The sequence below is a fragment of the Ictalurus punctatus genome, chromosome 16 (assembly GCF_001660625.3).
Source record: "Ictalurus punctatus breed USDA103 chromosome 16, Coco_2.0, whole genome shotgun sequence".
In the NCBI taxonomy this organism is placed as follows: domain Eukaryota; kingdom Metazoa; phylum Chordata; class Actinopteri; order Siluriformes; family Ictaluridae; genus Ictalurus; species Ictalurus punctatus.
Genome location: NC_030431.2, coordinates 710,963 through 725,100, shown reverse-complemented (window position 1 = coordinate 725,100; position 14,138 = coordinate 710,963). Strand labels below are relative to the sequence as shown.

The 14,138-nt window shown below is 40.9% G+C and overlaps 1 protein-coding gene across 9 annotated transcripts in view; it reads right to left on the bottom strand.

Moving 5' to 3' along the window:
- Positions 1-14,138, bottom strand: part of epb41l4a (erythrocyte membrane protein band 4.1 like 4A) — a 51,071-nt gene that overhangs the window by 30,902 nt on the left and 6,031 nt on the right. For all 9 annotated transcript variants that reach the window (XM_047160934.2, XM_053686931.1, XM_053686930.1 and 6 more), the window contains 2 exons: positions 3,687-3,791; positions 142-193 (listed from right to left, as the gene is read on the bottom strand). In XM_047160934.2, coding sequence (XP_047016890.1) covers positions 142-193; positions 3,687-3,791 — 157 coding nt within the window. The remainder of the gene's footprint in view (positions 1-141; positions 194-3,686; positions 3,792-14,138) is intronic.

The following is a 14,138-nucleotide window of genomic DNA, read 5'->3' as shown; positions in this document are numbered from 1 at the left end:
ATCAGAGACAAAAAGAGAAAGGAAGGTAGTTATAAATTCAGTATGTATTTACCAGTGGACTCCTAAGAGACATTTCTAACATCCGGATGTCACTTTATGTCATTATCAATGCCGTTTTCTCTACAATAAGGTTATACTTACTTGCTATAAGGTCTTTATGTTCTGCCAGGGTTTTTGTCGGATCTAACCAATACTGCAAAAAAAAAAAAAAATTAATAAAAAATTTTAAGCTGCAAGCAGCATTTTCAGGGCCCGAGCACTCAGACTCGGTGAGCCACACATTCACAGATGTGCTATAATTGTTGGCTAAGCAATCACACGAAAGCAGAGCCATAACTTTAGGCAAAGGTAGTGTAGAGTGTAGTTTCACTCAAGATGTGTATGTTTTGATCACAGACAATGGTGGAATTCTCTCGGTCTAGATGAACAAATGGGCAGCAGGGTGGCGTTGCTGCAGGCACTGCTGCTGTGAACCTGTGGTGTTGTCTCTTGCTACTTTGAACTGGGATAATGATTGCTACTGCTCTGACCTGAAAATTAATTTCTTTTTGCAATCTAAAAACATCTATGGTATTTATGTTTTTTGTTTTCTCATCAGTCTGGGCCTTTGTTCCAACTTTAAGTAAATTTGGTGAAGATTGGACAAAATTTGGAGGAGGTGTAGCAAAAATGGCAGTTAGAGGTCAGCATTTTTATCAAGTTAGTTTAACTTTGACCAGTAAGTGGCAGTGACACGAATTGTATTTTGCATATCCTCAGGTCATGGTCTTGAAGAGTTCTACCAAGATTTGTGAAAGTGCGCAAAGTTGTTGCTGAGATACAGCCTCACTTCCTGTTTGGCAGCTTCACTGACAGATTCGTTGGCCCATTACAGACAAACCGTTTGGAGTATTAAAAATTCTTTTGATAACTGTTGTGAGGGTTACTCTGAAGATTACGGGTGCCGAATCTGGTGATGATTGGACAAAATTTGTAAGAGGAGTAGCTACATTTTTTTTTGACAAGTGTGGAAATTGATGTCATAGGTTGCGTTGAACTTGTCTTGACCCAGGGAATCCAGAGATGCCTGGCTTTTAAATTTTGGAAATAAGGTTCAAAGGTTATGACCTTAAACACACTTCACCAAATCTGACCCACTGGTGGCGCTAGAGTGTTGGCAGCACTTGGTCCAAATTTGGTCAGAATATTTCTGAGACTCTCGCCAATCAGTGTGCCAAATTTCACAACTTGTTACCAGACAGTTCTATGATCTGCCACAGACACCCTAGGCAGAAGAAGAAGAAGAAGAAAAGGGAGAATAACAACAGGGTGCCTACGCATCTTCGTAGCTTGGCCCCCTAAAAATAATATTCATTTATACCTTTAGCATACAGGATCCCAACCCTGGTCCTGGACTGCCAGTTGTTCTGCATATTTAGGACTAAAGCACAGCTGCATCGCTCTCTTTAGCTAAAGACGGCTAAATCCCACAGCACCACTATCAGGACTGTGGGTAATGGAGGAAACCGAAGTGTTAACCAAAGTGAAAAGACCATGAAAGATATTTAAACTAAAAAAGAGCTTGGATTCCATTAAAGATTGAGTGTTAATTATAAAATGTAATATACAAGTCATTCGGCTGGATCTTTCTTAAAAGCAGTTAATCAAGCATTGAATGCTAATACTAATCATAATGATAATATTCTTATGAGGACAAACTTGCAAAATACGGCGCACGATACATGCCGTTGTATTCACATGCTGAACACGCCTGTCTGCGAGTTTTTTGTTAATGAAAAAAAAAAAAGAAGAGACAGTTTATTAAACTCTCAAGTGCTAAGCTGACTGTGAGTGCCTAGAGATGTTCATTCACGCAGGCAGAGGCATAATATGAAGCCTATTAAAACAGGACCGTAAAAAAAAGGCTTGTTAAAAATTCTGGATAAGAGTCATTACTGCCTGCATCAATAAAACCTGAAGAAGCGGCAGGTCGCGGCACGCAGCACAGAGGCGAGGGAAACACTCTGTGAAGTGACTTAAATGTGCTTTAAATGCTTTTTACGGGACGCGTTGTGCCGAGGCTGGTCTATTAGATGTGTCAGAGATCCGATGTATTACGTATTAAACAGATCCACTCTGTCAGGTTTACAGGCTCCTTAAAAAAACAACGCTGTGCTTCAACGGCGAGTCAAGTCGAGTTTTCTCCAAGCAGCTGCTTTCTTACAGTGTTAAGGCTTTCAGGCTTGTCTCTCAAAGAAAAACAAAGTCTTGCAGTTTTGTGTCTATTAATAGTAACATTGTATGTACTTTTCATGTTTTTATGCATAAACGCAAACTATACAGATACGTATAAGGAGGCACGGTGGTTTAGTGGTTTACCCCGCACCTTTGGGGTTGGGGGTTCGAATCCCGTCTCCGTATTCAGAGTGCACATGTTCTCCCCGTGCTTCGATGGTTTCCTCCGCGTACTCCGGTTTCCTCCCCCTTCCTTCCTTATATTTTTTAAGCTGTTTGGCGTTTCCAAACTGTCCGCAGTATGTGAATGGGTTTGTGATTGTGCCCTGCGATGGGTTGGCACCTCGTCCAGGGTGTCCCCCGCCTTGTGCTCCGAGTTCCCTGAGATAGGTTCCAGGCTCCCTTCGCGACCCTGTGTAGGGTAAGCGCTACTGAAAATGGATGGATGGATTGACAGATACGGATACAGATAGCGATTCTGTCCTACACCCCCAGTCTAGAGCTGTATAGAATGACTTTGAGCTGTGCAGGCTGTATGAAAAACGTGCCTAAAATATTTCAAACCTTTATTACACAGTGGGGTTCTATTTAAAACCGCCATCCCCCTATCCTTTACCGTATATGTCCTGCATACAGAGGGAGGTCAATTACCGCTGGGCATGATGAAATTAGAATACGTTAATTGAATTGGCCGATGTTATCTAATAATCACGCTTCTACAGCTGGTGTGTCCCAGAGCACGCTGATTTATGCAAATGGGACACAAAATGGCAGCAACACGGATCGTGAAAAGGAAAAAAAAAAAGAGAAGATATTTCAGTCCAGTGTTTAAAAGCCTCCTTCCTGTGTCTGTGCGGGCAATTAATGGATCGTGAAATAATTACGGAATAATCACGTCATTAAAAGACACTTTGTATTATGAAAGCAGCTTTCGTAATCAGTGGTCAGTGATGCAGCGTTCACCAGAAATCGGCACTCCGCTACCGACATGGAAAATGAGCCGAGCGTGAACTGATATCAAATGCAACGACTAAATAGATGAGTCACGACGTCGCGTAAAAGCGCATGAGCCAAAGTGAAAGTATGGCAACACGCCCCCAATTATCATGTCTCGTTTCGTTAATTACTATTTTTGCACTACCTGCGTCAGCAATAAATGCGATAAATCTTGGGAGACGGTTGTGAAGACAAGCCCCGAAAGGTTCTGCGGCTCTGCACGAAGGCACAAATCACGTCTGTGTTGGAAGGAGGTTATGGAAAAATGACTGTCGTGTTTTCCTTTAACGGCTCTTTCATCGCCTTCAGACCCCCTGGGCAAACACCATCACTCTTCACTTCTTAAAACACTCTTTGTGCACAGCTTTTTTTTTTTTTGTAAACCCATCTCTCCACTGTGTATACGAGGGTTTCAGAAAAAAACAAACAAACAAAAAAAGATGTTGGATGAGGTTTCGTGGAACATCTGTACTCACTGTCTGATGGCTGCGGTCGCAGTAGCGCAGGCCGAAGTAGTCGCTTTCTAAAAGGTTGACGTGGCTGAACACGTAATCCAGCACCACAGAGCCCTTGGTGGATTTCTGTGAAGAGAGACGATAAAATCAATTCTCAAATAAAATCACATTTAAAAAATGTTTCTCAGTGCATGGGTGCAAAAGTATGCATCCACTTGTTTTTATTTTTTGAATGAATAAAAGCTGTGTTTTATAATTTACACAGTGCTGTGAAAAAGTATTTGCTGATTTCTTCTGTTTTTGTGTGTTTCTCATACTAAAAAGTTTTACATCTTCAGACAAAATACAAACTGAAACAAAGTCAACCTGAAACGCAGGGATTTTTTTTAGGTTTTTTTTATTGAATCAAAAAAAGTGATCCAACACCTATCACCAGTGTGAAAAACAAACCGCCCCTTAAACTTTAAATGTAGTTGTGCCACCTTTAGCAAAAATAATCGCAACCAAACGCTTCCGATAACTGGAGATCAGTCTTTCACTTACTTTTAGGACTAGGACTTACTCACACGCTTTGGAGCGTTGTCTTGCGGAATAATCCAGTTGTGTTTGAGTTTCAACTTACGGACTGAAGACAGGACGTTCTCCTTTAGGATTTTCTGTCTTCCATGGAAGCCATTTTTTCCCAGTGTGTTTCTGATAGTGGAGTCATGAACAGTGACCTTTATTGATGTAAGAGAGGCCTGGAGGTCCTTTGATGTTGTCCTTGGCTCTTTGTGACTTCCTGGATGAGTCGTCGCTGTGCTCTTGGAGGAATTTTGGAAGGTCGGACACTTCCGGGAAGGTTCACTACTGTGATGAGTTTTTCCATTTGGAGATAACGGCTCTCGCTGTACTTCTTTGGCGTCCCAAAGAACGGAATTTCTGGAATTTCTTTCAGCTTTGGCATGGTGTGTTACTGAGTAAGACCTTTTAACCAACTTCATGCTGATGAAAAAGTTCTATTTAAGTGTCGATGTGATTGAACGGGGTTTGCAGTAATCAGGCCTGGTTGTGTCTCGTTCAGCTGAACACCATTATCAATGCAGTTTCATAGATTTGGGGAATTAGTAACTATGGGGGCAAATACATTTTCACACAGCCCAGTTGGTATTGGATAACGTTTTTGCTTCAATAAATAACGTTATCATTTAAAAACAATATTTTGTGTTTACTCAGGTTGCCTTAAGATTTTGTTTTAATTTCTGAAACAGAAGAAATCAGGATGGGGGGGAATACTTTTTCACAACACTGTACCTACAAGGAGATTTCCAATAAAATGTGGAAAACACGACAAAAAAAAAATAGTTTGAAAAGAAGCAAAAATAGTTTGCCATGACTCTCTTTAACAGATATGTCAAGGAGAGAGGTGTTAAGGGGAACATCTGTGAAACCAAATACTGTCCATGTACAGAATTAAGGGATAAAACACATCTGGAGGTCCTGTTAAAGGAAAATAATCCATGATGCAGCCTGACGTGAAGCGGAGTCACTGTTCCCACTCTGAAGATTATTAAGTGTTTTTTTGTCTTGTCAACTTCAAGATAGAAAACAAAGAAGCTGGTGAGAGAACAAATGTTTATAGTCGCTATAGTGCAAGTGATAACCGGAAGGTTCCACAACATTCAGTAAAAACTGATGTCAAAACAGTATGATGTTTAATTAATAAAAAATAAATAAAATTAATTGTTAGCAAATTTCCCTGGTGACAGCGACCTAAATATAAATAAATAAATAAATAAATAAATAAATAAATATATATATATATATATATATATATATATATATATATATATATATATATATATATATATATAATGAATTTACTTACGACCTTGCTTTACAGTGAGACAGACAGCACAAACTCACTGCAGGACACGGTTCAAAATTCCAGGAAACGATTTTTGCTCCTTTCATTCGTGACAAGCTGCACCTATCATCACACGCCATTATCTTATCTCTGACAGATCTTCTGACACTGGGAGACGCTCTGTGTTCAGCGTCGACACTGAGCAAGATTACAAACCACACGTGTGATAAACGTGTTGTGTTTAAGTCTTAAAGGCGTGTGCGTGTACGAAGTAAGCGCGAGCTGACACGACGATCAGACGGGATTTAAAGACGGCAGCGCGTGAAACTGGATGCGTTAAATAAACTGTCAGTGTTGTGGAAATGATCGATATTTCATCAGGGGTTGTTCGTTATTTTATTTCACCGTTAGTCTGAGAATTTTTTCGCAGCCGGTTTCTCTGCTGCTGCAGGGGGAAAATGTTATAGCCATTATCTAATAACCACAGGTGATCACTTGAAGCCTTACAGTGGATTTCATTAAAATGCAACAATGAAATGTTTTCCAAAGTGTCTACGTTATTCATCGATCTTGGTGAACGTCAAAATTTCAGCTAATCAAATCAAACTCTTTCTAGTGACGAGTGCAGCCTGCAGGAAAACATCCTTTGAAGCCCCTGACACGGAGTTAATCCACAGTTATTGAAGCATCTGCTCCTGTCTGTTAGGCGTTCATGTTCTCACTGGGATGAAAGATGAATGCTCATTGGACTACAGGCTTTTAACTGAAGTGTCATTTTGAGTCCTGCCCGGATGCACGGCTTCACTGGGGGTGCTTCTCATTTCTTATTTGTGCGTCCTCGCTTCCTTTCCTCACGTCTTAGCTCCACCCCCTTAGGATGCGAGGGCAGGATGCGAGGATGAGATGCGAGGAGAGACGTATCGAAGCAAGGTATGTCCTCGCTCTCTCAAACATCACTTTAAAGCGTCATCGATTAACGATGAGTGTGCTCAGCTGGATGACCTCACAGCGAGCGCTTCAGGGATCTACCTTTATGTTGTTGGAGCTCGGTTAATATCAACATTCTTATTAAAGCTAAACAAACTGATAGTATGTGAAATGTCTGCGTTATTCAACGATGAATTAATGAACGATACGTAAATGATCACATCTTTTGTGCAGCTTTGCACATCTAAACATGCGAGGGTCAATTAACTACGATACTCACTGTAAGCATATTATTACTGAATTATATTTCACACAAAATTCCATCACATCATCAAACTCGCAGCTTTCCCACGCCGTTTCTCTCGTTTTTCTTTATTAAATTCACAGGTGTGTCTGTGTGAAGTGACGTGCTTAACCTACAACATCTACGCTTATCGGTCACGGCGGAATAGTGTCGATGAGGAAAACACAAATTCTTTTTTTTTTCCTGACCAAAAACCTTTCTATGATAAAGCATGTCATACATGTCGATGATGTCATATGGCAAGAAATCTTTTTTATGTGATACTGCTGTTACTTTGCTCTATAGCTGCCACATCTGACACATGTTGGCTTCTTTAACAGCACCTGAAACTTGAACAGTGATCGGTATCTGCCCCGGGGTCATTCTTATACTACGCTCTGTGTCATACGATGTGTCACTCTGGTTCACGTTACTCAGTAAAGCCCAGAGCAGAGAACTCCAGGTGATCAGGTGATGACTCCAGAGTTTATGAGCATCAGTGTCAATCCAGTCATGCAGGTTCGACTATATATTTTTTTACACGACTTTCCCCTTGGAGACTGGAGCGCGGAAATATATACATGTTATACACGTAAGTGTGGAGAGCCTATCGGATTACATGTGTACAAAAGATATCAGCTCTGACACTGAGACTGGTCTCAATTATACATAAGAGAACATTTATTCCTTACTTAAAATGGGGAAATCATTTTATGAGGTCCTATTTGCCTACGTAAAAGGAAAACTGACTTTCGAGTGCTAACGTTTCAGGAATCCAGACTAGCCGTGTGGCCCTGAAGTGGCACTGATGCAAAGTGCTGTAACCCTAGTTGTTGTCAGTCCTGTAACTCAAACCTCTAAGGCCTGAGGGGCTCGGAGCTGAAAATGAGACCTTTCCGACATGCTGGCCAGTCAGTAGGATCCAGACTGACACTGGCAACCTGCTCCCCACATTCCTGCCATATCTCTCACCCTGATAAGACAATGCAGATGGTCAGAATGGGGTGGGGCTGCAAAAACAACATTGGGAAGAGAAAAACGGTCGAGGAAATGTGTTTCTGAGTGTTTTAATGCTATTTTCCTTCTCTCCTCTCTTTTGACTGAAGAGATTGTGTATAAGAGATAGCTATTCCAGTCTGGAACAGTAACAAAAATGTTTTTCTATTATAACCGTACAACCAAATATCATGTTTTCTGCACATGAATGAGATATATATATATATATGAAAGAGACTGCAGGAATTGACAAAGTGCGCAAGTGAAAAAGAAACGTGAACAAAAACAGGTAAAACTACATAATGTAGTAAACTATGGTGACAGGTGACATGAATAACATTGATTATCTCGTTACAATGGCATCAGTCAAGCGGTGGGATATACAGTAGTCATCAAGTGAACAGTCAGTTCTCGAAGTTGACGTGTTGGATGCAGGAAAAATGGGCAAGCGAAAGGATCTGAGCGACTCTGACAAGAGCCAGATTGTGATGGTTAGACGTCTGGGTCAGAGCATCTCCAAAATGCCGGGTGTTGTGGGGTGTTCCCGGTATGCAGTGGTTAGTACCTACGAAAAGTGGTCCCAGTGGATTACAGGTGAACAGGTTAAAACAACAATTCAGTGTTGTTCATTTACTCTCATTAGTGTATCGTAAAACAAAAGACAATAGGAAGTGCCACATCTGCGAGAAGACCATACAGCAGCCCATCTTGATAAAGCATCACAACTTATCTAGGTTTGCTAAACTAATTAATCTGACCATTAATTGACACCAACCTGGGAGCCTATCCCAGGAAACTCAGGGCACGTCAAGGTGGGGGACATCCTGGACGGGGTGCCATCCCATCGCAGGGTATAACTGCACATACATTCACACACTACGGACAAGTTAGACATGCCAGTCAGCCTACAGTGCATGTCTTTGGACCGGGGGAGGAAACCGGAGTACCCGACAGAAACCTGTGAAGCACGGGGACAACCTACAAACTCGGCGCACAGACATTTAAATGTTTATTTGCACAAACATAATTAAAGCAAGTGACGTCAAAATCCCATTCACTGCTAATTATTTCTCAGTCAGGCTCTAAATCTAACTGACACCAACAGACCAAGATGGATCTTAATTGACCGATGGCCTTTGCACCAGTTTGTCAGGATCAATACCCGGCCAAGTGAAAGGCTAGATTTTGAGAAAGTGTTGAACCTTGAGAAAGGATTTTTTTAAAAATATGAAAGCTGACCAAACAGAAATCCTGACTGTGGCTTTACATCCCAGAGGCACAAAGAGGATTAGTTAATTACCACGATTTTCCTTCTGTTAACGCCACGTGTGCTCTCGCTGAACAGGACCAGATGGCATTTTGTGGTAGAATATTCTCCCTAAGGTTACACCACGTTACAAACACTAACTCTGCCGTTGTTCATTTCTGTTCAATCCGCTATTGTTAAAGAAACTAGTGGGCTTTTAAATGTGTTAAAAGAAGAGGAAAAGCGAGAATAACACAAAACTGACTGTGTTGAATTGACCGTAAGACAGTAAGACTGTTAGGGATACTGGTTCCTGTCCCCTTTCCAGTTCCTGATCCTCAAGCAGTTACTGATACCGAGTACCAATACTAAGCCTAACTCATTTTGTGTATATGACACAACAGATGCCACATCCTGAAAATCATACCATTCAGCTTTTTAAAAAAAAAATTTCTAAAGGTGGTGTTTAATTTTGTGAAGTCAACAGTCCATAAGAAAAGTGCCTATAGAGCAACTGGAAAAATGACATGACAAAATCGACAAACAGTAAAACAGCCCACAAACACACCCGAGTGGATCTTAACCTTTGGGCAAAAATCAAAACCAAAAGCAATTTGCACTTTTTCATTTAAAGGTTTCGGAAATGCCTCTTCTAACGACTGCTCTTGACATTTACCTTGCTGTGTTGTGCTTGCGTGAGTGAAATCGCTGTGCTCTCTGACATGTTTGATCTGTAAATGCTCAATTAAATTGGGGTATTGAAGTCCTCGCTGCTTTTGCATTCTCTTGACACATTTTGCGAAAAGCGTTTTTACTGCTGCTTGTCTCAAGCATGACATGACATGCTGCTCAGTTATGTGCTTTATCTAGCAGCATGTGAGCTGAAAATTGCATCACGGTGTTGGTATGTTTCGACTCGCGTGCCATACGGTACGGATACGTTATCGGCGTATCCCTGGTCAAACTTGAGCGGGCTCGAAATGTAATACGTTCATCTGCTGGTTACAATGACGATTCCACTTCCTGTAAATCCTACGATTATAAATAAATACACCCCTTCCATAAAGATTAGTAAATGAGGTAAAGGTAAGTATTGGTAAGCCGAGAGGAAGTTTGTGTTAGTAGGAGGATTCTGGGAGACGGAGTTCCAGGAGGACGTGACAACAACAACAACAACAACAATCTGTCCACTGTTGTCTAACTACGATCGAAGACAATTAGGAAGCACATAAACAAGTACAGCGTAGTGTGGAGGAAATCCTGAAGATAACAGTAAAATCAGTAAAAACGATAAAATGGATAATGAACAGTGGCAGAGCTGCAATGGAGGACAAACTAAATCTAATTAAGCTGTAGCAGGATCTATTCACAAATCAACCACAACTGTTCAGACACGGAACTCTCCACTTATGACCCCGCCCGTTCGCGCTTTTCTTTTTGTGTGAGCATCAGTGTGCACAGTGGCTCAAACGAACGCAAGCTGCGACTCCTCCAGCTGCACTAGTCATGACAAAGCATGTGTTTCTTTATGTTCTCAAATCTTCTCCTTTTTTAAATAATTTTAAATAATTTTAATAAAATAATTTGGAAATGTGCAATGCTCAGTTGAGCTGCATCTTAATCTTCCTAGTGTCAGTGTGTCTAAAGGAAAGCACATTAGGAACAGCCAAACTTTGTCGGGTTGACCATTAGCGCTTCTTTAAATTGGTGTATAACATTAAAAAAAACTCTTTTAGCAGCGTGATAAACAAGGAACATGACACACAGAGCTGAAAAGGCTAGTCAGTGTGTTTGATTATGTGGTTTGCAGTAATTAGGGAGCTTTTAACATTGTGTGTGTGTGTGTGTGTGTGTGTGATCAGGAGGGAAGAGATTCATTTGAAATGTTCTTGGAAACATTTAACTTCCCCTGACATGCCCCTCTGTCCCCATGGTAACAGGGTCATTACAGGAGGGGACTGGACCATCTGCTGCTGTCGGCTGCAGGGGTGTGGTGATGACCGTCATTGTGTGTGTGTGTGTGTGTGTGTGTGTGTGTGTGCGCGTGATGGTGGGATCCTCGTCAGCAGATGTTCCACACACTGTTCCACACAGTGTTACTCAACTCGTCGCTGCCTTTCACAGCGATATTTATATAAATAAGTAAACAATCCAAAAATATCAGACAAAATATCAGACAAAGAGCGCAGAGTGCTGAGTAACAACACCAGAGCTGGAGTGCACAATAAACACAGCCACTGGGAGAAAAGGACTAGAACCTGTATATAAAAACACATGCACTTAATCGCTAAGTGGACTACCACGCACAAGCTGCTCCAATTAATGGCTGTGAAAGCTGCAGCAACTCCCTGTAGATTAATACACACACACGCACACACACACACACACACACACACGCACACACACACACACACAGAGCGATAACAGTAACACACTATCAAGCCGTCGGTAAACACATTAAGCCAAATCAAAAGCCCCCGGCTAGATACATACACACACACGCACACACGCACGCACATTCGATAACGGTAACACGCTATCAAGTCATCGGTAAACACATTAAGCCAAATCAACTGCGTACATGAATAGTTACAGATAGGACTATTTGAAGCAGTAAACAGACACAGCTAGTGTGTTGTGTGATTGCGGCATTGCGTTACTCCACTACATCACAGTTTGTGTGTTATACCGGTTTATCAAACTATTTTATTGTCTTTAGTCACACATCAGCCACACATTTCGCTCAAAGCCTGCTTTCAGGCATGTCGTGTTCTCTGGAGACCCAAAGTCTTGCCAAAATATACTGACCTACTCAGCACAGGCTTAGTGTTTAGCTGAGGAACTGAATCAGGTGTGTTGGCAAAGGGAAAGTATACCTGACTACCTACAAGGATTTCTTTCTTTTTTTATACCTAGAAAGTTTTATGCAGTGTCACTCTGAATTTCTACACTGGAGCGGACTTTAAAATGTGATTTATCTATTTATATATCTAATAATTCAGAACTAAAAGATGTTCAATTATGCATTATAGAAGAAGAGAGAGAGCCTATAACGTTAGTTAAACTGTATTTATAAAAGGAGTACGCTTTCTAAATACTTCTGTAGTTGCATATCGATCTGACCAGGGACAAAGGTACAACCTCCAGATCCATTAGCATGGGACTGATGTGTGTGTGTGTGTGTGTGTGTGTGTGTGTGTGTGTGTGTGTTTAGAACTTATGAATTTCAAAATGCTTAAAAGGAAATTCCACAGTAATATTGGCTAAAACACATTAATAAATGATAAACACACGAAAGTGTAAAGTGTATGTCATTTTCCTAAATATCTTCTGAATGTCCAGCGTAAACACAACAGTAAACAAATGCGTTCGCCAACTTCACTTAACAGTTTGGAAGCGAGACATGATTTAAAATGTGTTCAATGTGTTATTACTGTGTAAAGAAAAATGTATAATCGTTGATATAGTGGTTGTGAGGTTTTCTATGAGGAGGCCTTTATTTGTGGAAGGAGTCTCCAGTGCGAGCGCTATATATATATTTGTTATATTTGTCCCGACGTGGGAAAGTCATTTTCGCGATAGATCACGGGAGCATGCTGTAAGGAAATTCAAACAGTGCTACTGTATCTGCATTAATTCCAGCGTTCAGTGAGACTTGGATCTAAGAAGGAATTGGTGATGCAGAGATTACTACGGCGTTCTCTGAAAGCCTGTTAAATCCTCGTGCTCGTATTCACGCCGCGGCTCATTTAAATAATTCCTCGCTCTCTCTCTCGCGCGCGCCTGTTAGTCAGCACAATCTTTGCATCTCTAATAAGTCTGCAGCATGTGTGATGAGCTTTCATATGCAGTTACTGCAAGATTAACACTGCATTTAAATATCGTACAGCTCATTAAGTGTTGTTGTAGATTAGTAAACAAACGCACGAATTTGTACAGAACACAAGTTTTTAAGCAGAGTTCACATCATCTACTGTATGAAATCTGTCAGAGCCAGATTATTATTATTTTTAAGGCAGAAAGAGTTTTAAGTACAAAGTAAAAGCTCCTATTAACGTTTGTATATAGTCTGCCATTTAATTTATTTATTTTTTGTATTTCCTATATTTGTTTTATAATAGTTCTTAGGTCACTCTTCCAAGCCTTACACCACAGCGCTGTTGAATTCTCACGCACTAGCCGATATCGCTTCATTTTATTAATACATGTCTTAAAACATGACGGTTTCTGAATCAGATTTTCCAAACAGATTTTTTACCCCCCTAAAGGTTTCCAGCCTGTTTGGGAAGAAGCATAAATCAGGCTTCTCGCTGCATTGCATGAATGTTTTATTCAAGGGCAAAGATTCTTTTGTTTTTCACCCCCTCTACCCAGGCTGCGCACTTCCAGTTTTGACCTTAATTGTCAGGAATGACAGCTCTGAGCTGTAAGACTACATGCCAGAAGAATGGAGTGGGACAGGATTAAGAGGCAGCACGCTGAGTGATGTGACAATTGCTTTCATTAGTTTGTCCTTCTCGTATTTAATATGGATATTCCTGAAAAACTGAGCAGGTGAGAAGGGATGATGTATATTTACAGGCAGTGGAGTCAGATAAGATCTTTTTCTAAGTGCAGGCCTGGAGAATGCCTGTGCCAGTCTCCAGCTGGGCCATAAACTCGGGCACTAAATCTCTCACACACACACACACACACACACACACACACACTCTTACACACCTAATATGAGAAGCACACATCACTGCATTTGCTCCATATCTCCTCCAATATTATTGTTGTTTGACATTATGTCTTATGGAACTCTGCAGAAGGCAAAAGTGACCTGAACGTATAAAACCTAGGTGTGACTACAGACTGTAAGAGTCAGAGTCTTACTCTCTCTCTCTCTCTCTCTCGCTTCGATGCCCTTTAATAATCACTGAATAATGTAGGAATGACACAGGATATCCAAACGCCAGTCAGGTGCATCCCTTCAGCACAGCAGTGCATCTGCAAATGGATTTATGTCAGCAGGATGAAGAATACTTCTGTGAATATCTGTAGTAAGTGCTTAGAGAGGATCAGAGATTCATTATGATATCAAAGTTGAAAAATGGATTCGATTATAAGTGTCTTTGGCCGAATTGCTCTGAATGCATTGAATTTATTGTCAAAACATGAAATCAACTCACCTAA